Source organism: Salarias fasciatus, chromosome 12 (genome assembly GCF_902148845.1).
Source record: "Salarias fasciatus chromosome 12, fSalaFa1.1, whole genome shotgun sequence".
Classification (NCBI taxonomy): Eukaryota; Metazoa; Chordata; class Actinopteri; order Blenniiformes; family Blenniidae; genus Salarias; species Salarias fasciatus.
Window position 1 is genome coordinate 14,326,021 of NC_043756.1, and position 23,314 is coordinate 14,349,334.

Genomic DNA, 23,314 nt, shown 5'->3' on the forward strand with positions numbered 1-23,314 from the left:
ACCTATTTATTCATCAAAAAGATGAATAAAAAGGCCAAAATGACACAAAACATCCACGTCAATCTAGAGTGCAAGGCTGACCATAGAGAAAACAGTCCTAAATGATGTTATTTGTGACAGAATTAACCAGAACCAATGCAGCCTCAAGAAGTAACGATGACTATGAAGCAGATTCAGGAGTTTTCACCATCCCCGACCATATTTCAAGGAGATGTTCAACTTTAACACATATATCAAAAACACACAATCTTACATACTTAAGCAGTGGAGGACATTACCTGTATGCTGTAATACCACTGGGTTCAATAAAAATTCTATCTCATCTCCTGCAAAATCTGTTGGCATAATAGATAAAAAAAAGTGATGCTATCTTGTGTTTCTGTCGCAGCGAGGACCAAAGTGATGGAGACGGTCTCCTTCCGACACTTTAAATCCACCCGGCCTCCTCCTAGACCTAATTAACCGGCTCCTTCATCCCATTACTAGATCACTGCTGCGCTCGATGCTGGGGGGAAATGCAAAGCTATTAAAATGTAATATCTCTTCTCGCTCCTAAGCCTCCCTGATGAGGACGCTTCCTTTCATGGCGTTTGAGGAAGAGGCATATAGGAGTTTAGTTGCTCTAACCTCAGAGGTCGCAGTGCGATGGGAGACGACTTGTTCGCACTCCCGGCTCATTCTGACAGCGATCACTTTCGCCATCAGCAAAAAGCGGCTTTCAGCAAATCATAGCGCGCTTCTTTAAGTTTCCATCGGGAAAAAAAAAAAAAGGCTAACGAGGGAAGCTAGTGAGTTTGAAGGCAGCTGGACATTAATTGGCGTGGATGAAGACAGACAGGTGCATTTTAGGAAACATTTCTCAGATAAATCTCAGTGGGCATGGTCTGCAGAGAGAAAACCGGGAACGCTCAGAACACCTCCCTCCTTCCCTCCTCACATACCCTACAAGGACAGATGTGACTGGCTACCCACTCCGTGTTTGATAAACACTGCTCTTCCCTGCTCTCCCTCCTGTTCTCACACTATTTGTCCTTCACTCTCCTGGGCTGGCTGGCGTGCTTCTCAGGCCTTTATGGGTGATCGCCGTGACAAAGATGCAGTGAAAACACCGGAGGAATCCAATTAAGTCAGTAACAGGTGTTTAAAAAACCCAGCAATTTTAAAATGGGAGCAACTGGAAACTGATTTGTTCATTATTTTCTTTGATAAAGTTAAAAAAAAGTAGATTATACCTTGATGGAGGATGCTGAGAACCCGGAGGAGGAGATCTTGAACGGCGTTGCTCTTAAACCCAGGGTCAACTCTGAAACAGGAAAGATGAACGTTAATTCAAAACTTCAAACGTGTCTGGAAATGCTATCAGGTGGATTCAGTTCAGTTAGAGGATGAAACGTCCTGCGGCCTATAAATAAATGGACAGATGAGGTATGTGCGAGTTCTTGTGCCGTGTTAGCGGGAGCAGTTAGTCAATTACGTAACCTGCCAGAGTGTCATAAACAACAGATTCACCTCTAATGAGAAAATGTAAATTGCACCAGTTTTAATGTACACAGTTTCTCCTTTACTGGCTTCCAGAAGTATACACACAAACATATACGTACATGCATGCACACATGACAAAAAGTTATCTAATAAAATGCAGGACTGATGTTCACCAGAACACCAAAATGTACATTTAGGAGCCTCTGTAGCGCTTTTGAAGGAAACCGGAGACACAGTCGCAGTCTGACTTAACTCAAACAGAGACGGGCAAGTTCCCAAAAAAGGAGCTTAAAGTCATTAGAGCATGCTGGGATGTAAAGACGTCATGTGACCCTGATACAGGAGCCTGAAGGGGTTCCCTCAAACATGTCGAGAGTAGAGACAGGATTTATGCTGTGCAGGGTGAGCAGGGTGAAGCTGCACAGGTCCAGAATGAGTTTTACATAAACTGTTTGGGTTGCAGATCCTGCTGGTAGCAGAGTGAGGCTGGAGCTGAACACGCCATTTCTGAAGGGGTCAGATTAATGCACAGCCTTCAAGTTACACAATACAGGATCATCATTAAAAAATGAACTGTTTCACCCGTTGTTTCCATAATCAGGTGATGTTAACCAACAATTTCCAAGCGCTTTTCAAATTATGGCCAAGAGATGTGAAAAATTAGTAAGAAAAAAATCTTGTGAAATAATGTAAGATGTTTCAATGGAAAAAAAATTGAGTTTTTCCAATTTATTTACTTAATTTGTTTACAAGTTGGATCAAAATTTACTTCATAAACTGTTTTCATTTAAATAATAAAAGAGGGGTATACATAATCATATTATTTAAGTATATTTCATTTATAGAAAACTTAAAATTTGAAGTTATTATTGATCAACTTCATTTTTACCAAAACCAGGAACACCTTTCTGAATATTATTATTTATTTTTGTCCCCCAGTTTGAAGCTGTTTTCTCAGTACGTGCAGGTGGTGAAGCGGCGGCTCTTTATTCTACACTCCAGGCGTCCGGTGAGAGTTCATCAGAATCCTGGTTTCATGACTTTTCGCCCCGACCTTCTGTTCTGTGTTGCACTACTTAAAACACAACTGCACTTTTAAACCTACTGACTTCACTTAGGTTGATATAGATGCAATTACTTATTAGCCAGAAACACAGGGAAGTAAAGAAAGAAACACAGAAAGAAGGTTATACCAGACAGGTGTTCAGTATCTGAGGATGTCACCGCTTCAGGAAAACAGACCAATTCTGCGTTTGTTTAACCGAGATGAACGATGGAGGGAGTTTCTTTATAAAGCGAGGGGAGAAAATGAGTCCAAGATACAAACAAAGCAGTCTAGTGAGTGGACTGGCAGGCTCATTCATTCACACCATTAACAGTACCACCATTCACTGCAGCCACTTTATGCCTCTATTGTCTCAAAACGCCCGTCTGTTGACCAGTGACCTCAACCCCCCCCGTCCACACTCAGCAACGTGCCCACCCCGTAACAAGCACCCTTCAGTGCAACCAGGACATTTCATATTCAGCACGGACATCGACACACACTCGTCCATCTGCTTTGTTTCTTTAGCCTCACTAACAATCCGTTCAACAAAATGCCATCATCCCACACGTGACGGCCCACAGAGAGCAGGATTCCTCCGCGATCGCAGCAAGAAAAGACGTTTCAGCTGCTACATTAAGATTAATGCCAACAGAAGCACAGTCAGAAGTAAAAAGTCAGAACATTTTGGTTATTTTTTAATCTTAAAGCAATAAGGCTTCAACAAATTGGCTTTTTTTACTTCATGAACTTCACTTTGAGCGGAGCCTGCTGCTGATTTTCTGATGCCCCCTACCTTGTCTTTGGCCCAGAGCGCTGGTGGTGATGCGAGGGCCCATGGTGGTGGTGATGGGGACGATGTTGCCCCTCGGCGCCGACGTGGAGGAGGTGCCAGCGCGCCCGTCCTTGATCTCGATGGTGAGGAAAGTCTTCATGTCCGGGTCTGCCTCTCCCTCGGTGACCTTTTTTCCAGCTGCTCTCCCTGGGGTCCTGTCTTCCTTTGAGTCACCGGAGGCGTGCGCATCTTTTTCAGCTGGATGCTTCGTCCCGCCCACGGAGCTCTGCGATTGGCCGGCTGAGGACAGAGGTTTGTTAGCCACGCCTCTGGACAGACTCTGGGACGCAGAAGAGGTGCTGGATGTGGAGTCCACACGTGGCCTTGCTGGCCTCTCTCCAGATGTGCCGAGGGATGCTGCTGCGTCTGTAAACAACTCGGTGGATCTGGATAGATTCGAGAGGCCTCTGCTGAAGGAGGAGGTCCCGTTTCTCAGTGGCGTTTTCTTCAGAGCGGTGATGTTTGGACTCTGGCTAGGCTCTGCAAACTTGCGCATTCGATCACGAACAGAGTTCGTTCGGTTGTACTGCTCCAACACGTCTTTCTTCTGAGGTGCTTTAAGGAAAAACATAGATTAAAGACAGTCAGTTAAAGCCATGTTGATATGAAGTACAGAGATATAAATCTCTGAAGCATCAAAAGACAATTAAGATATTTTTGTCATCACAAAAAAAACCTTGCCAATACTAATATTTGCATTAGCATCATAATAACATTATAATGGTAAGAGAGTTCAGTTTAAAGAAAGCACAGAGGATGCTCTGTTATAAACTGTAAAGCTCATCATCTCCATCTCTCCTTCAGCCGTCTTCCATAAAAGCCGTTCCTCTTTTCCTTCACTTTCCAGGATTCTCCACCCCTTTATTTTTCCTGACATAACCTCACCAATTTTGGCACATTCTCTTGTCCATTTATTGCACAAAATGCACGTTTCCTCCACCGAGTCCTCTTTTTTTTTTTTTTTTTTGTACGTTCTTTGATCCTTAACACTGTCAGGTGATGTGCACAAAGCTCAGAGTTGGGGGTGGACAAAGTGAAGGCATGTGAGTGATTAAAGGAGAAGACACTCACTAAGGTCACGCTAACAAAGAAAAAACACGACACTTAAGAGGGAAACTACAATTTATGGTGCAGCGGACGGGGGGGCTGTCTCATAGAAAATGAGATATATCACAAAAAACTCTTTCCTCGGCCCTCTCGCCTGTGAGTGGCCCTATATGGTCACTGTAACGGCTTTGACAGCTTCCACATAATAGATCCTGCAGGCTATGAACCATCTGTTGTTGTGTAATAAACTAAAAAAAAAAAAAGTGAAATCTCCATAAAACTTCCTCAATTTACAGTTTAAATTAATTGACTTTGAAATATCTTAATCTCTTACCAGAATCCTGAGCTTTTCCATGAGTGAGAGACACATCGTTTACTGTCGTCTATTGAAGAGAAGAGAGAGAAACATGACAATTGGTGCAGGAAATTGAGGATAATCATTTACTCGGCCTAGATTGACAATCACAGGGCATCAATGCACATTCATGGGGTGCTCAGGCTGTGGTGGCAACTACACACAAACACACACACAGTCGTTAACGCAGCATTGACTGGTCCGTGTTTTCATTACGTAACATTTGTATTTGCAGTGAAGCTGTGGGCCTCTGTTCTTTTTTTGGCTGCAGGGGCCGCGATGAACCCCAGAGTGTTTACTTTACTCTCAGGAGACTGAGCATCAGCGCATATCGCAGAGAACAATAAAAGGAGTCCGCGGCCAGCCTTGGGTAAACACATTAAGCTCGGCGACACGATGGCGTCATGGCGACGGGAGCCCCAAAGATGGGAAGCGCTGTTTGGCCGCTAACAGCCGGGGAGGAGAAACGAGCGCGGCGCGTCTGTCCTGAGGTTCCCCCTCTGACAGCAGGTGAGGCTGACGCGCTGAGGCGAAGCAGAGACGGTCAGGTGCGTGATTTGTGCTGTTTGTGTAACCAGGGAACGGGAGACAAACAGCGTCTGACAGGTGCTCGGCCCGCTCCGTTTACGGATGCCGATGTGACCTGGGTGTCACTGAAGAATGGAGCGCCGGGGTCTCTTGTCACGCATAACGAATTGGGGGGAAAAAAAAAAAAAAAAAAAAAAGGTTCACCGGAGCTGTGCAGCTCAGCACCCCACTCTAGTGGTGCACTGCTGATGAACGTGAGCTCAGACTACCCGGAGAGAAAACACGGTGGGTCTCTGTCCTCCTGCAAAACAGCTGCAGTGCACCACAAAGACTCTGTAAAGATAATATTGTCTAAATTGGTCTTTAAGATTTCCTGATTACCACCTGTAAAATATTTGATGACACCATTAAATGTAACTTAAAATCATTAATATGTCAAAATTATGCCTTAAAATAAGCTTTAGGGAAAAACAGCATTTACAGACTGAAATCTTTCAATGCATTGTTAACGAGCTCAAAAGGATTTGCGCCTCTCACTGCCATGAAAACTGAGTGTGAGGGAGGTTTGGTGTGGTGCGGTTTGGTTTGCGTTTCTGGAAGTCAGTTTTTACCTTGGCGCTGCCACTGAGCTCATCTTTGGGATCTCTGCGGGATAAAACAGCCCCGTCGGGCCGGTCCAGGTCAGCAGCCTGGTCCTGGTCGGACTGAGTGCGGACAGCAGGTGGACCTTGGCTTCTGCCCTCAGGTTCTGAATCTGTGCTGTAGGTGGAGCCGCTCATGGCGGCCTCCACGTCTTCTCCCGGGCCCCGCTCCACGGAGGACGTGCTGGTGCTCTGGTCAGAGGTTCCTGAGTCCGTCCGCCTCCTGGTGGACAAACCGATGCTGTCTGAAGCCCCAGACCCCAGACGAGGTCTGACGCACGAATCGGAGACATCGGAGCCCAGTCTCAGTCTGGCATTAGACTGAGAGCTGGTGCTCCGCTCCGAGGCTCCAGAGTCCAGCCGACCACGCTGGGAGGAACTCAGGCTCCTGTCCGAGGCGCCGGAGTCCAGCCGGGCCCTGTAGGCTGAGCCCAGGCTCTTCTCAGGGAGAACCGAATCCAGATTGGAGTGGGAGCGTACGGACGACGCGCTACGGTCCGAAGCCGTGGAGTCTGACCTCTGGCGGTGAGACAGAAGCGGCTCAGGCTCTGGGGTCACAGTATCTCGCTGATGCTGGATCAGCAGAGGTCTGGAGCCATCATCTTTGACCAGATGATCCAGAACCAACACCATGCCTGAGTTGGACCCTGTTAAAGAAAACACACATGAGAGATGAGCAATTTCTCCTGTAACCTTCTGTCTTTGTTAATGCTGAATGAATTTATTATCAGAACATTACTGTACATGAGACAGAAGTAGGTGATGAACGCTGAGACTTATGATGCAAATGAAATACTTCCGCAGCACTGAGGCCTCGGGAGAAGCTGAGAGCTGAGAACGTATCCCTCAGGATCACAGAGAATTCAAGGGGAGACATGAGAGGATGTGGACATTTCCTCCAGACTGTCTCAGTTCCTGAGCCAGATTTGCGAGCTAGATTGTGTTGGTGGGTAAGTCAGAAAGAGGGCAGAAGAATAAAGAAAGAGAAGCATGTGGCACATCTGTAGGAGGTAAGAAACCACAAGGAGTCGGGGAGAAAGTGAGGGCGGAAGACAGAGGAATACTGTCCCTTCCCTGCTCTTTATTGGAGCTCCTTGATTACCCCCGCTCTCCTCAGGAAACCAAACTCCAAACAACACAGCGGTACCCACATCCTCCCCGTCATATTCTCCACCGTCAACGCTCCACGGCGCTGCCATACGATAGGCCATCTGAGGTTGTGTGTGCACCACAGATAAGAAAAACAGATAAAACCAAAGAGTGTATTCGGTTCCCACATCACAGGCACGAAAACACTTCTGACCGGCCTTAATTTGCACCGACTTCGCAACCAAAAAGGGTTCACAGAATATGCAAGTCTGTCATTTACAAGCCAAATCAAAGGGGAGCTCCAGTGACCGGAGGCAGCCGGGGCCGCCTCAGACACATCAAGGGCGAGCATTCACAGCCTCAGCTGAAGCATCTGATCCCCATTCCTTCATTAATTGCATAACACCTCACAAAAAAAAAGAAGCAGCTCATAATTGATATCATAACAACATCAGGGTAATTACTTTAGACACGGCAAAAGATAAAAATAGCTGCTAGTTGCAAGTTGGGGATCAAACAGAAATGCCGATTATGTAAGGTCTGAATGGAAAACGTGATTAGAGCAAACAATTAGTTTTAGTTGGGTAAAAATGTGTTTAAGTGCTCACATGTGACATTCAATGCTCCGCTGGACAGCAGTGTCTATATTTAATGATGCACTCAGCCCAAACTCAATTACTGGCCAACAGTAACTGAAGTGGCAGCCAAAACACATCGCTTTCTCCAACAAACCCTTGCGTTATTGTTCACGTCTTTGCCAATGGAAGCTGTCGAACCTATTGTGTGGTGATTTCTGGGAAAATCCCCACTGCTGCAGCATAATGAGAGGCTTGCTTTTTTGCTTGGAAATAGCTGCAAAAGCCGTCTGCTGCCGGTCATTTATAGAGCAGAAAACAAAGGACGACCAACAGTCTCTTTTATGTTGCAACTTACAGTGAACCATTGACCCGAGGAGAGCCCTCGCTTGTCCTTGCTGTAAACGGATTAATGCAATTTTTTTCTAACTTACTCTCAGCTGCTGTGAAAACAGGGTTTATCACGAGTTCATCATGCCTTGGCTTTGGCAGAACACAGTTTCTATAGAAAGTGTTTTGACACCATGTCCAGCCATTTTTTGAAGCATATTGAAGAAGCGCTACAAGAAGTGGTTACTAAAATATTACTACAAAAATCACGTGGGACTGCATGTTGAACATCTGATGAGTGTGAAGCGAGGCCGCGTGCACTCTTTAGCCATCATGCCATTTCTGTTCTGTTTTCTGAAAATAAAATTCTCTAAATGTGGCGTTTTGGCTTTGAGAGTCAGACGTGGAGCCCATTGTGCCTCTAAACACACTGGCATCTCTGGAAATGTGAGCGAGCAAAACGTTTACCATATTTAGACTATTGAGGCTGTGTGAATACTTTTCAGGGTTTTTTTTTGTGTCATAAATCAGAGTGTCTGAGCGGTTCAGGGCGCTGATGCAATAGTATAATTGTTGTGACATTTCATTAAAAACCACAAGTTTAAAGTTAATTGTGGTGCCAGTAGGGGGGGAAAGCAGAGGATTATCAAAGTCAGCAGTGTTCGTCCTCTGGGGATGGTTTTTTGCACAAAGTTTCGTGGCAACCCATCTTGTTGTTGTTGTTGTTGAAACGTTTCGGTCTGGTCTTAAGTCATGGATCGACGAAAAGCACGATCCGCTCAGACTTTCAAGAAGCTTGTTTAACAGCAGCAGTGAAGCTATAACTCGTTATGACCTCAACCGTATTGGCGTGTCTTCATTCGTAAAGGATTTCACCTCCCCACATGTGTTTTTTTCCTTTTCTTTTTTGGTAGATCATTTTCATCTGGTAGAGCACTGATCTCGTTTCACCCAGTTTTAAATTGTAAGGCAGTGAAATTCAGAACGGTGGGGAATTTTTCAGAAACGTCAAAAAAAAAATCTCTGTTCTGTTCTGGTATCAGCTTTATTTAGCAGAGGTGTGGTTGTTGGGTTTCCCTGTGCTGCTTCCCATAACCCCACCGCCAGGCCTCGGTCCATGAGAAGGACACTGGGAGCAAAGCCCATGGCGGACAAGGCCACACAGGATGAGCGTATTCCGACTGCTGGCCTCAGGAAAACTTTAAGACGGCCATGTTTGACCGTAAATAAAATATTTGCACCACTTTGAGATGAATTATTTGATCCTATATGAAAGAGACTACTGCAGTGTGTGAGAAGCTTCTAAACTGGATGTTTGAAGCATTTATTATTCATCAACAATGCACTTGTTGTTTTCCAAGCTGCGCACTATCAACTCCATAACAGAGCTTGTAAAGTTATGAGGAGTCAAGTGAACAAGGTACATTTATTCCCTCCTGAAGGCCCACATTCATATGGCCGCTCGAACACAGGGGTTAATGAAATTACTTCACACTTAAGAAGTTCAAGTCATTAAGCCTGAAGCTCAGGGCGACTCCAAACAGTTAATAAAGTTAGATGAAAGGGCTCAAAGAACATGAACTATTATGACCTTCTCGCCGCCACCTGAGGAGAATGGCTCCTTTGGACGACTATTTTCACAGGCAAGGGCATCGTGAGATGATGTGCGCAGGCACGGCGTCACGCAACAGAGGTGAGCAATGTTCGCTTCGTGCAGCGAGTTCCTACATAAATCTGACCTTCGCGTGGATGTTTACTATGTACACAAGCCTCAGTGTTCAGGTAATCCCAGGAGTGTGACACTTTAAAATTGGATATAAGCGTGAGGCAGTGGGTGCAATTGTTCACGTGCAAAACAAACGGCAGCCCTTTGAGCAACAGTTCCCCGGATTTCAAATAGGAGACTTTCTTACCTAATCTCTGCAGGTCTCTGCTTTGTTGTTTCTGCTGGCTGTGCAGGTCGTGGATCTGAGATCTGATATGCTCCGGCTCACTGTGGCTGTCCTGCTCTTTCTCCTGAGGGGGGAAAAAAAAAAAGTCATGCCTTTAATCCAGTGGCAAATGCACAAAGCTTTTTCATTTCTCAGATGAGAAAGTGTGGTCGGCAAGAAGCCACAGCCGGCTAAATACAGAATAACAAGAACATCTTCAATCATCTGAGCTTAGCTGCTGATCACAAAAGTCTTGTTGGAGCTTCATTGAATGATACTTGGCCACCTGGAAAATCAATGATCTATTTTATTTTTCATTTTGTGTGTCAAAATGTGCCCTTGACTGTGAGGAGCTTTGAGCAGAACCACAGTGAGAGGCAGACGGCCTGAATCATTCAGGGCCCTAATCTGCAATGAGTCACAGAAAAGATATAGAGGGAGGCAGCTCTCAGGGGAGAGGTAGCAGTATTTTGGCATATGGAGAGGAAACGGGAGAGGTGTGCGGAGGGGTAAAGATGTTGATGCCGACACTATGGCAGGGCCTCTGCTGCCTGACCTTCAGCGGCTCCACAGGAGAATCAGCTGCACAAACAGTCTTTAAAGCATGTACACATACTCTTACCTAAATCACTCCAAAGCATACTTTTAATCCTCATGACTGTGCTCCATTAAAGGGTAAAGAGAACTTTTGCAGAGCTTCAATTATTACTTGTCGGTCTGAAGAGCTGAACTGCATCACAGAACATAATTTCTAACAAGGTGTTTTGCAAGAGACATCCGGGTTTAAGAATAGTCGAATAAACTTCTGGGTGGATCCTGAGAAAACATTCAAGATTTGACCTTACATTCTGAAAATATAATCTGTAGACCAGATTTACAGCCTACCATTACTTCAAAATGCTTTTGAAAAAATATTCACCACCTCTGAAGCAACGGGGGGGGGAAAAAGCATACATACATGTGACGCAACCACACAGTTGTGTGCCACAACCAGTCTGCCGCGTGAAAACAATGTTACCCCAGACAAGAGTGCAATGCAGCTGTTAGCAGCAGTGTGAAAAATCTTATTAATGACCCCTGTGTGTGTTTAAACGACTTAAATCAACAAAAAAAAAAAAACAGTGAAAGGTTTCAAGTCAACGTGGCGATGGACCACAAAACCACCTCAAAGTAAAACACAGATGGGAGGCCGAGGTGAGGCGAGGAGGACTCCAGCCATTTCTTCTCTACTGACTGTGACCTTCCCCACCGTGAGCAGATTACAGGGCAGAGCAGCTCAATCAGAAGAGAAAACGTAATCAGACACTGCTGCGGTGTAAACAGGAAAGGTGAACCTGGAATGGCACGGCGCGGCTTGGCAGGCACGATTAGCGCCGTCTCTTCATTTACTTTTTAAAAAGATCTGAGATTTGTTGCTGGAATTAAGTTTATAAAAAAATAAAAAATAAAAATAAAAAAGCACAAGAACATTTGGTGTATAAAATGTATTTTTAGTCTTTCAGAACTTCAGAAAATGATTCTGACCAAGTCTGGTGGAAAGCAGAAATTTAGTATCATGCTCATTTAGTAGGTCATTGAACAGTCAGAAGAGTCTGGAGGGCAAAAACTATCATACTCCCCCACAACAACACCGAAAACCAAAGGCAGAACAGACTAATAATGTCTGAGGATAAACACAAAGGGAACTCTCCTGTGCAGAGTCACTCAATCAAAGAGTCACAGAGGGAGATAATTGTTTTTCTGGGTCATAAACACAATTAAAGAGAACAAGTCTCTCCTCACCCTCTGCTTCTCCTCCGCCTCCCCCTCCTGCTCTGTTTCTGCCAGCAGTCAGATAGACAGCCATCATTTCAAAGCTCCCACTAAACCACAGGGAACATATTTCTCACAGACAGTGAGAGAAAAACGGGAAGGAGTGTGGACGGAGACCAAAGCGTCGGACCTGCTGGCAGCCGACGATCTGTCATTAGCGGCTTCGCTCTCTGGCCCTGGGAGTCGGGACCTGACAGAGCTGACACCATATCCCACCCCGGCTCACCAGCACACCCCCAAAACCGCTCGTCCTGCTTGTGTCAGACTGTAATTGCGAAATCGCCAACTCATAAACACAAAAACAACTGTCATGTCTTGTGACCACAGCAATGCACTGGCCGTATGGATTCCTCCGAGCCCACGCTAAAACAACAACAACGAGGCACACACCTCTATCACCAACCCACATCGACTCTGGATTGCCACACTCAGCATCAACTCCTCCAGTTTTCCATGAGAGTTAAATCCATCACAGCTCTGGTGAGGTCAGACCATTTCGAGGGTCTTCCGTGCTTCGGAGGAGAAACCTGGAGGCTCGCTTTCCATTACTGCAGCCTGTGGAACCGCACGCTCGGCTCACCTCCAGCGACTGAAATACAGTAGCTGGAATGAAGTAGCAATCATGTCGGTATCACACACGCTCAGTCTGGCGTGAGGGAACCCACAGAAGTCGACAGGCTGGAGTCTCACTAACAGTTTTTTTTCTTTCCGACTGCAAATCACCATGTGAGCCCACATTCTGGTCACGCTGTACATTTCCTCGCGCTCTCACTTCATTCAGGTCTCATTCGCCCGCTCCAGTGCAAACGCTCCAATCACCTTGACGAAGCTGCGCTTCGCCATCTTCTTGCGACATGTTGCTGATACGCTCAGTGAACAAACAAGATGCCGCTTGGCCAATCCCCAAGCCCACCTGAGCTTTCCCAACAGGCCGAGGCAGCGCGCGATGCTTCGACACTCAAGCATTAAAACATGACACACACTTTATTTACAAGAAAGAAACAAAAAAATCAAATTAAATACTATATTTATACATATAGTCTTCCAATAAAGTGATATAAAAATAACATTACAGTAACCGACATTAAATTTCTTGCCAGACAATACACACAACAAGTGATAAAACTCAGCAATAAAGTATTATATACACAAACCTGAAGAGTGAATACAGAATCCCATTCTCCAGTTCAGACAGAAACCAGCGCAGATCAGTAAGAAGAAGCCAACTGAATGAGTCTAGACACAAACTGGAGGAAAATCAAAGTGACATTTACCTTCTCCTCACAAGACTGACTGACTGACTGACTCTTTCCCTCCCTCCCTCCCTCTCTCTCTCTCTCTCTCTCTCTCCCCGAGCCAGGACGTCCGCTATACTGCTGCTCAGCTCCCTCCGCCACATCATACACACACTCACGCACACAAACATTTAAACCACCACAAACACCACATGCGTGCGCGCACACACATACACACACAAACCCAGCAAGCCACTCCCTTGACTTCCCCTCCCTCCCATTCTGTCTCCAGGGGGAAACGATCCCCTTGACACACATACACACATACACACACACACATACACTTTCCTCACAGGTTAATGGGTTGCCTGGTTGACACATTAACTTCTGACACACTGTGCTCCTTTGTTTTGACCTTTTTCTACGTTTCTTGAATTGAAGAAAAAAAAAACCTGCTGAAAGATGCAACACTGATTGGGATAATAGCTCCTCCTGTTCATTCTGTCATCTCTTTTGTTTCATACATATAATTATAGTTTTTTTTTTTCCCCTCAGACATTACAGTGTGATTTTTCCCAACTGAGCAAAGGGAAACTTTTACTCTACCTCGACTGTCCTAGCACGCCAACCGTAAACCTCATTAAAAACATTAGCTTCGAAGTGGGACTGGATTCTGGTAAAAAATAAATTACACATGAACAGTCACATTAATCTTATTAAATTAAACACGCAGACACATTTCAACCGAAGTTCTTTTTTTTTTTTTCTGGTGTCTGTTTGGAGCTTAGATCATTTTACACACACACACACACTTGCGTGCTGTGTGTGTGTCACTGTGGCTTCTGTGCAGGTTTATCTAAAACTACCATCTTCCACAGAACAATTGCGAGCAGCTCAAAGAGATCCGCTGCTGTGATGTGAGTGGAAGGAGCCCCGCCGCTGCCGGCTGCTGTTGTTCTTGGCCACGTCCCCACTCCAACACAGGCCAGACGGCCGGGACACATCTGGCGAGCCGCCTGACAGTCCGTCTGCATCCTCGCTCGGTCCCTGCCGCCTCCCCTGCCTCTGACTCACAGCGCCGCCGCCGCCGCACTGTCCAGCTGTCCGATAGGAAGTGAGGTAAAGGCCTGAATGTGAAGCATCCTGTTACGCCAGCACGCTGTCACGGCTTCCTATCCGAGGTGAATACACGCACAAAGGAATGCGTGCAAGCGGAGAACAGGCAGCGGCAAACAATGGCACCGATACCGGGGGTCTTTCACTTCTGCCCGCTCGCTCCTTTAGGAGAAGCACCCGAACTGATAAGGAGACCGATTGTGTTTTCCTGTAAAGCAACGATTTCAGAGGTGCTTCGACCAGTCAAGGGTTTTAGTTAGAAGAGATTTAACTTTGGTTTTTTTTCCCCTTCCAAATCTGTTTCATCCAGATGAAACAAATCAATCAGCAAAAGCTCATCAAATAGAGCAGGTAAGAACATCTGGTCCCAGGAGAACGCCGTCATCCAGGTCATCCCCGTATCGTCAGCCTTTACCTCTCAGCCACTAGATGGCAGGTCAGCTGGGAGAAAATCAGGCAGGAGGCTGAACACAGACATTATCATGGAGGGGAAGGCCTCATGTCAATAAAGTTACTATTTAATTTTTCTATTATTTTGATAAGACGAACTATGAAAGGTTGTAGAGGAGTGAATTGAGGTCAAGAACCTGTCTAGCTCAAAAACCATTCAGTGTTCAAAACATAACAGGCAAACTTGTGTTCTCCTCATGCTTGACCTGACCCTGAGGTCTGAAATGTTTTTTTTTTTTTTTTTTTTTGTGGTTATGTTTAGGAAACAACAACAAAAAACAAAATTATAAGTAAAAACTGAAGGCATCTTGACACTTTCATGCTCGACACAGTGAACTAACTGCCACAGATCAACGCCCAGAAAGAAGTCGGGCTTTTTGGCATCCTGGCCGCGGCGCCCGCAGTGCGGGTGATGAGGGTGGCAACAAGCGGCGGCTCTCACTTTGTCCTGCGAATCCTCCGGCTGGGTCGGAACTCAAACCAAGGATGAACTCTAAGCTTGCTGCCCACTAAACCCTTTCATCACTGTTATTAGTTGTTTCAGCAAAAGAAAAAAACAACAACACAAGACTAGCATTTAGAGTGAAACATAACAGTAATAATAATATTATTTACATAACTTTAGACTGCTGGAAGTCTTGCTGCGAGCTTCTTTCCTTTCTCACGCTCCATACTGAGATGTTTCACTTTTACATGTGACCCACTTTCTGTCTCTCTCTACAGCGAATAAGTCAACACATATAATAAAAGCATCCGTGTTTGAAAGCAATAAATGCGCGGTGGAAAATCCTTTATGAGTTTGCAGAGAGCTTATAAACCCATCGCCACACAGAGGCCGAAGAGCTGCGGGCTGCAGGTCTGTGGCCTAACCTGAATGAGGATGTGAAAAACAAAAGGCATTCTTCACTGCGTGGCAGCTGAGGCATGTGTTTTGTGTGGGGTTTTTTTTGTGTGTGTGTGTGCGTCTGTGAGCACGGCACAGCCGTGACCCAGTGTGTGACTCAAGTCACAATGCTTGTTGTTGTGCTGCATTCTTCTTTGCGGCATGCAGGGAAACAAACAAACTCATCACCTGCAAATTTTGCCGAGCTCGGTTCGTTCTGGCTCACTTTTATCTGACGCTTCATCCATCAGTTGTAAAGGACGGTGTGGCGTCAAATGAGGATAATACCGTGATATTTAACCGTCTCTTCTCCCACAGCTCACAGCGACTGCAGTAATTGCTCTTTTAACTGCGATGAACTCACCACAGCACCCATCTTCCTGCGGGGCTCACTTGAGTCAGACTCCAGACAGCGACCAGCAGCTTTACCTTTCTCCACCATCCCTGAAAACAAACACCACGGCAGACAGTCATCAGAAACGAAGCATCAGATCTGGCGTTATCCCTCCGGTCATGTGTGAGTTCAGATAAGAGCAGAGACAGATGGGAGGTGAGCTGAGGATTATCAGAGGTGTGCTAAAGCGGTGGCGGTTCGTATTTTCTGTTTCAGTTTGATGGCATCACAGAGTCTGAAGCCGACGGGCCCTCACGCAGACCAGACAGCGCTAAGGAATGACAGGAATCCACGATCTGATCCTGCTGGAGAGCAGATCTGCTGCAGCAGTGTGGCACCAGACGGGCACAAATATACAATCAGCTCACTGAACATACAAACAAAACTTTTTCATTTGAGTTTATCCCATATTCAGCAGCTAATTTGACTTTTTTAGTTTAGCTTTAGGTATGGTGCCCCCATCAGGCCAAATGGGGTCAGTACATGCATGTGAAACGCACCATCCTACAAAACTTTAATGACAAATTCAAAATTATGGTACTATTATGAAGTAAACTGTCACTGACAGGTTGTGTTTTTGATATTCTAAATTTCATGTATGTATCAAACTCACTGCTCTACTGCCGAAGCTTAAAGAGTGGAAGTGAGAAAAAGAAATGTCCTTGTGATAGATTTATATTGGCAGATGAATAACAAATTGAAACTTGTCCAATTGTTGTCAAACAGTCATAATTTAAATGAATAAATAAGACATAATGTAGAGAAACAAATCCAGAGTTCAATATTAAGTGTGATTTTTTATATTTTGCTGTGAAAGACTTTTTTGTGAAGGGACGATCTCTAAATTTCTATCAGGAATCCCCTCCCTAAACAACCGCCTCATTATTTTTCAGTTTGAACTTTTGACCTTTAACTTTAATTCACTAGCAGGCTAACCACTTTACAACAAATCAAAATTAGCAAAAAGCATCATTCTAACTTGATTTGTGACAACGACACGAGTCTCTTTTGTCCGTTGTCTGCTGGACCGTGTTTCCTGAATTTGCATTGGCAGTCAAACGGCGGATGATGTTGACAAATCACAACACGGCTCACCTTGTAGTTGTTGTTGTTGTTGCTCATCTCGGACTTCTCGGATGGCTGCTCGGATCATCTTCCTCTCCTCATATTCGCCGGCTGCTCGGAGCTATGAGCAAACACACATAAACACCCGGTGAATCCACGCCCCGGAGAAAAGCCACCATTGTTGATTGTTGCGCTTCAATGTTCACCATTTTCGTGAGCTCGTCAATGTCCCGGATTGACTGCAGCTTCTGTGAAAGCACGTTCAAGTTCTCGCCAGATTCCGTCCTAAGAGAGACAGGAAAGTTGCAACATCAACTTCAGACAAACTATAAATCTTTCTATATTAAAAGATCCCAGACATAAAACCTGAGCCCTGCTGCTTCTGGTCTGAAGCCTCTAAGTCCATGTCAAAGGTGGAAGAAAGTGATTCATGGATACCGCACGGTTTTCCAAAAGGATAGCTGAGCGTGGAGGAGGTGATACTGTGGCAGAGCAGATTTAAGAGCAATGACACAAACTGCCTTAAAAAGGGCTGCTCTCATCCTCCTTTTCTTCAGACTCATATTTCTCCGTGCCCCTGCTTGCTTTCTATTACTCATAGGCTCCTTCACTTCTCTCATTACGCTCGCTTTTCTCCGCTCGCTGGAATTAAAGGATGTGTGGCACATTGGAGTGGAATATTTCACATTCCGCCACAGAGAGGCACGGGATAATGCAAATTTCAGATGGGATTTGAAGTGTGTGTGTGTGTGTGTGTGTGTGTGTGTGTGTGTGCGCATGCACGGGCCACAGTAGGTACACTTTCTTTAGCAGCTTCAGTGAGCCGCCTCCTTTGTTTTGGTAACCCGAGAAGTGCAGTAAATGGAAATGATTAGAGGCCGGCACTGTTCTGATTAGGAGCCACTGATAGAGGAGATGAACAGCAAGGGAGGGGAGTTTTCCTGTTCCCATCAAAGAGTGTTAAGTCCTTCCTGTGCTCCACACCAGATGCTGGGATCATGCCACCCCCGCGAGCCTGAACCAACACCTGCAGGAAGGCTCGGGCCAGAATTCAAGGCAAACTCAGCGTTGATCACCTGGATCAATAAATTCTATTATTAAAATGAAATAAAGTTCAGATGTTGTTGTTGTTTGAGAATCTGCTTAAAACCTTTATTAGATAACCAAACCAAGCTATTTCCCCAGCTCTTTCCCACTGCTCTAACAAAGTAAACTTTACAAGCGGATTTTTATTTCTTGGTTTCAGTGTTTGTTTGGTGTCGTTTACATTTTTTTTTTTAGCACGTCACTCTTTAATTATCTTTGTACTTATTTCCTGAGTGAATGCAATTTCCTTTTTTATTTCTCACTGCCTGTTATTATTTATCTACATTCAGTAGTATAAAAACTGTTAGAACTCTGCAAAGCTTTTGAAAATGATAATAAATGTGATGTGCACAGTAGATAACATCATGCTTGTTTGTCCTGTCTCTCATACGGTTTCCCAGTGAAAGCACGTTTATTGATGAAGCCGTAGAGGTAGTGTAGCATTACCGCTGAGTTATCAGTCTATCTGCATTCCTCAGCTGACAAATGGAGAAACCTCTGAAGTTAATGGAATAAAGAAAGGATATGAGAAGAACTGCAGGGACTCCTGTGGTATTCCGAGCTGGCTAAAAAACTCCTGACAGTAAAATTATTCATTATATAATGAGCGTGTAGAATGAATATATGAAATTTACAGCGGTTGCAGTTTTCCGTCCCCTGTAATTTCCTGACTCGACGGTTCCAGATTTTCTATGGCGGAGTGGAGGAATGCACCATCTGGGGTCCTGAGTGTTTCCTTAGTATCCAGAATTCACCTGGTCAGGGAGACATTGCCTGTGTGCGTGCGTGCGCCCCCTCACCTGTGCTGGTTCTCCTTGTCCTCCTGCTGATTGAGGCGTGTGGGCCGAAACCTCTTGCTGGCCAGGGCGGCCTCCATGTCCTCGATCTCCCTCCTCCTCAGCTCCCGGATGGCAGAGCGGATGAGGCGTCGCTCATCCAGGTCCACCGTTCCATCCAGCTGCACGACATCGAGACACAAACAGAGTGTGAAAGACGATCACTCTCACACATGTCACTCGTACACTGGCATCCCACAACAAAAAATGCTCGGTCACGTTTGAGAGGAATTGGCCGTGCGGTTACACAAGAACCTGCAGCTGAAGGGTCACGGGCCTGTTGTGGATGTAAGTACAGGGCGGCGAGAAAACCCGACTGCACGGTCAAAGCGCTGTCAAGGGTGAGTTGTAGCATTCGCTTGTGTTCGCTGCCATCTCTCGCCCTCTGTAATTAACCCTCATTTCTAAAGAAGAGCAGACTTTCAGCTGGTCTGCTCAAACAAATACAGCTGCGGAGATGTAGCGTAACGCAGGACACATTTTCTGCAGCTTACAACGATATCGCTGGATATTATGTAGTACAGAAAAAGGGTGTGAAATTTGGGAGAATTTCATTTCTTAATACAATGTAATCTTCTCGGGAAAAAAAAAAAAAAAAAGATCAAGCAACCAAGCTGCAAGATTAACCAGATACATCTGTTGCTGATTCAGAGCAGCTACACATTTGCAATCCACAAAGACAGTTGCAGGAAATGTTTGACAATGTTGGCGGGCCAGGAGAACGATGTGACAATTTTCTACTGTTATAAATAATTTAAAGAAGTTTTTTTTAAGCATTCTACAGATCTGACTTGAAGAGATGAGACCTTTAATAAACTGACAGCCCAATCACAGCCACAGCGGACTGATAGCCGTTGGGCGTGGTGTGATGTCCAGACAGTTCTGATTCGCACTCCTGGCTTACTTTCAAACATGTGGTCGGGAGTTAAAGGTTCAGCAGGGCCAACGGACAGCTTATGGATTGGTGATGACAAGTGATCTCGGCCGGCTAATGTGGAAAGACAGGACCACCTGAGCAAGGAAGAGGCGCGGCGGCGGCAGCAGCTGGCGCTCGGCTTTAAGACAGAAGTGAGCTCAGCTCTTCAGCTCTGCCCGTCTCTCGGGCGTCCTCTCCTCTCGCCGCGGCGCGTCCTGACCGAACGGCGGCCAGGATGCAGCAGGGCCCCCAGGCCGAGACAATGAAGTGGCCCACTTAAAGCACTCGTGGATCCTGAGTGGCTATTACCTCAAAGGTTTATTTGTTTTTTTGGAGTGAAGAAGGAGTAATTAAGGTGTGTGAGTGTGCGTTAAAGCACACCTGCAGACAGACACACACGCCGCCTCAGCCGGGCTGGATGGTTTCATGCGAGCGACGGCGGCGCTGCGCACGGGAGCTCTGTCATCTGGGAGATGGATCTGTCTTTTGTTCAACAGTGGGAGCCTGTCGGCACACGCAGAGAGGAGCAGCTCCTCCGGCAGGCCTTTTTCTTATAACCCTCACGCTCCAGCGCACGCCTTAAGGTTTCCTGCTGCACCGTTTAGAAATCTGCACAGCGCAGACACAAACGCTTGTGTGCCAACCGCCTCTCACTGAAAGGCACCTGGATTTGGTTATTAAGCTAAGCCGAGCACACTGACGGGCTGAAAAAAGAGCCGGTGTGCCCTACTGCTCAGCCCTCGAGGAGGAGGAGGAGGGTCGCATCACAAGAGATGAAGAAAGCTGGTGGTTTTTGAGGTCTGACGAAATATGCGGCCTCGTTTCGATGGCCTCTTCTATATACTGTAATTTGTGGAAATTCAAAGTGCTAAGCGGAGTCAAAAGAATGGAATAGGAGGAGGAGAAAGTGCTTTTAGAAACAGCAGGAAGACAGGATTTGATGAAAGAGAAGCACGGGAGGTCGGAGCAAAGTGTTCAACACAGAGGGGAAGAGATAGGATGACAAAGGGAAAAACAGAAAAATTAAAGAGAGGCCTGACTTGGCTATGCCTAAAAATGGGCAGATGAGAGTTGGGTGGGAAAGAGCCAGGCTTCGTACAGGTCATTCCTCACATTCCTGCTGACTCACAAGGAAAAAGGAAAAAAAAAAAAAAAAAAAAGAGACGCTCGTGAAACCTAGAACTCAGGAACTGGGTTTGGGTCCAGTCCAAACAGTGAGATGATACGACGGCTGGCAAGTTTCTGAACGTCAAGCGCAAAATCATGAGAAGAACTGCCATTTGCTGCCCTCTTTTTCACATTCCCTCCACACACACGCGCACACACACACACACACACACACACACACACACACACAAGGCAAACAGACTGTCTGTTACCACACTGTCAAGTTCACTGCTGAGTGAACGCTGTGACGCGACTGCACAGACAGGGAAACCGCTGCCAAGGTTAATTCATTGATATTTATTTATTCAGTGACTTCTGCTGAGGATTTCTGGATCGACTCAAGTACTGGCCTGTAAACAACAAATTAAATAAAAAAAATCACAAGAAGATCATCAGAGAAAAACAGAGAAAACTCAAAGCATGTGACCAAATTGCGGGATTGTTCAAACCGAGGAGAAAAATACTTCACTTGGACTTGCCTTGGTCTCACTAATTTCAAATAGCAGTAGTTGTTTACAGAGAGTTTTAAATGAACCAATCAGTGGACAGAAGGCCACACGTCTAACTGTGTTTGGATTGGTTGCAGGTTTTCACGTTGAATACGCCTGGCATGGCGCCAGAGGCTGAAAAGCGGAAAATTGAAAAAGGAAAAAAAAGGTCAACCAATAACTTCCCTGCACAGGAAAGTAGCGAAGTGGGCGTCACCCAAGCAAGTAAAACACACCTTAAACTTGATCGCCTGCCAAACAAAACACAGTAACCGTTGAAGTACCAGAGACGGAAACGCTCGTGCAGGAGCAGAGTCCGGCCAGAAACGTGACAAAGAGTGAACTGTGTCAAGGAAAAGGAAGGGAGGAGGGAAAAAATAAATAAATAAATAAATCAAACTGTTACAGAGTGACCGCCTCCTGGGGCAAATTTCAAACCTGACCACGGACCTGTTGCTCACCAACTGTCACCGTGGCTGAAAACAACAGCAGCGGCTCTGTGACCCAGAGGAAAGCCGTTACACGCAGACAGAGGGCTTTTAGTCAGCGCTGCGAACAGACATGAGTCAGAAAACATACGTGACAAACAGGCTGCAGTCACACATAATATGGTTTGCAGAAAAAAAAAAAAAAAAAAACTAAGCAGGTCGTCAGTGAGACGTCAGCGAGCTTTCAGCACCTTTAACGACGGTGAGCGGACACAGTCGTCATGTTAGAGTCTGCCCGGCCGTGCTCTCAGCTGGCTGCTGTCACACCTGCACACCTGACTCACCCCCTGACAGACAGCGTTAAGAGACAGCGGGGGCGGAGAGATGACTAGAAAGATGACGAGAGGAGGAAATCCATTAGGATTTAGAGTCTTTGCATCATAGCAAATCATCCACGAAATCCTTTTTTTTTTTCAGTCATGGTTAAACATTGCTGGACAAAGTGATCGCACTGAGACTTGCCGAGGCTCGTTCTTTGGAGCCACTTCCTGCCAAGCGGCAGCTTTCGACCAAGTGAAAACCTCAAACCTACAAAGACCTTCGACTCGAAGCAGCTCAATCAATCACAGCCAATTAGAGAGCGCTCGTGGTTTAGCAGTAATCCCCACCAGCTGGTGGCAAAGTCCTGAGGACAGCATCGCCTGGGAGCGATTTAAATCTGCCTTCAGCTGCAGGAGAGTCGTGTCAGTTATTGCACCAGACACGGACACAGTATCAGAAGTGGTTAAAACTGAGGTGGCTCCGAAAGCCAACGCTGACCTAAAGGCTTCTCGTCTCGTCTACCTGTGGGAGCGGCACTGGAACAAGTTAAAAAAAAAACAACATTCAGCTCAATGACTGTAGATATAGAGAGCAAATAGGATGCGTGTTGAGATTTGTTGTAATTACACAGCGTTGCGTTGCTCACCTGGCGAGGGCTGCTGCACTCGTGGGAGTACAGTGCATTACTGTAGCTTCAAATCAGGTCAATAAACCACCACCAGTTACACACCATCTCTGTGATTTAAGGTCTCTTTGAATAACACTTCAGTTCAGGGCCATTTTACAGCAATTATTGATGATTCTGCATCAGTGCGTGCCTTCCCATCATCAAGACCGACCTCAGCCTGAATAGGTGAATAGGGGGAATACTTAGATGAAGAAAAGACCTTTTCATATGTATCTATTGGTGTGTTTCATGCATGACGTACAGAAAGTAAATAGATTTCAATTATGCAGCACTTTCCCACTCCTTCTGCAGTCTTCAAAGCACTTCCCATTATTAATCACATCCATACACGCCAGTGGAGGCGGCTGCCACGCAAGGCGTTCATTCCATCCATTAGGAGGAATTTGGGGTTCGGTGTCTTGCTCAAGGACACTTCAGCATGTGAATCTGCCATCGAAACATGTCGAGGGCAAGTTTTAAAAACCTACTTGCGTGAAAAGATAAATAGAAAACTCCCCCGAACAATCCAGGTAGACACCAGCGCACTGGGCCGGGAGTCATTACCTCCGGACAAAAACAAAAAAACACCCAA

General features: G+C 45.7%; 1 protein-coding gene across 3 annotated transcripts in view; it reads right to left on the minus strand.

Moving 5' to 3' along the window:
• Nucleotides 1–23,314, minus strand: part of smtnb (smoothelin b) — a 47,557-nt gene that overhangs the window by 14,188 nt on the left and 10,055 nt on the right. For 2 of the 3 annotated variants that reach the window (XM_030104013.1, XM_030104012.1), the window contains exons 2-10: nt 18,700–18,857; nt 17,020–17,098; nt 16,844–16,934; nt 15,719–15,798; nt 9,841–9,943; nt 5,904–6,580; nt 4,744–4,792; nt 3,324–3,917; nt 1,233–1,303 (exon numbers count right to left, since the gene is read on the minus strand). In XM_030104013.1, coding sequence (XP_029959873.1) covers nt 1,233–1,303; nt 3,324–3,917; nt 4,744–4,792; nt 5,904–6,580; nt 9,841–9,943; nt 15,719–15,798; nt 16,844–16,934; nt 17,020–17,098; nt 18,700–18,857 — 1,902 coding nt within the window. Of the gene's footprint in view, nt 1–1,232; nt 1,304–3,323; nt 3,918–4,743; nt 4,793–5,903; nt 6,581–9,840; nt 9,944–12,824; nt 12,952–15,718; nt 15,799–16,843; nt 16,935–17,019; nt 17,099–18,699; nt 18,858–23,314 lie in introns of those variants that run through there. The other variant, XM_030104014.1, reaches the window with a different exon arrangement.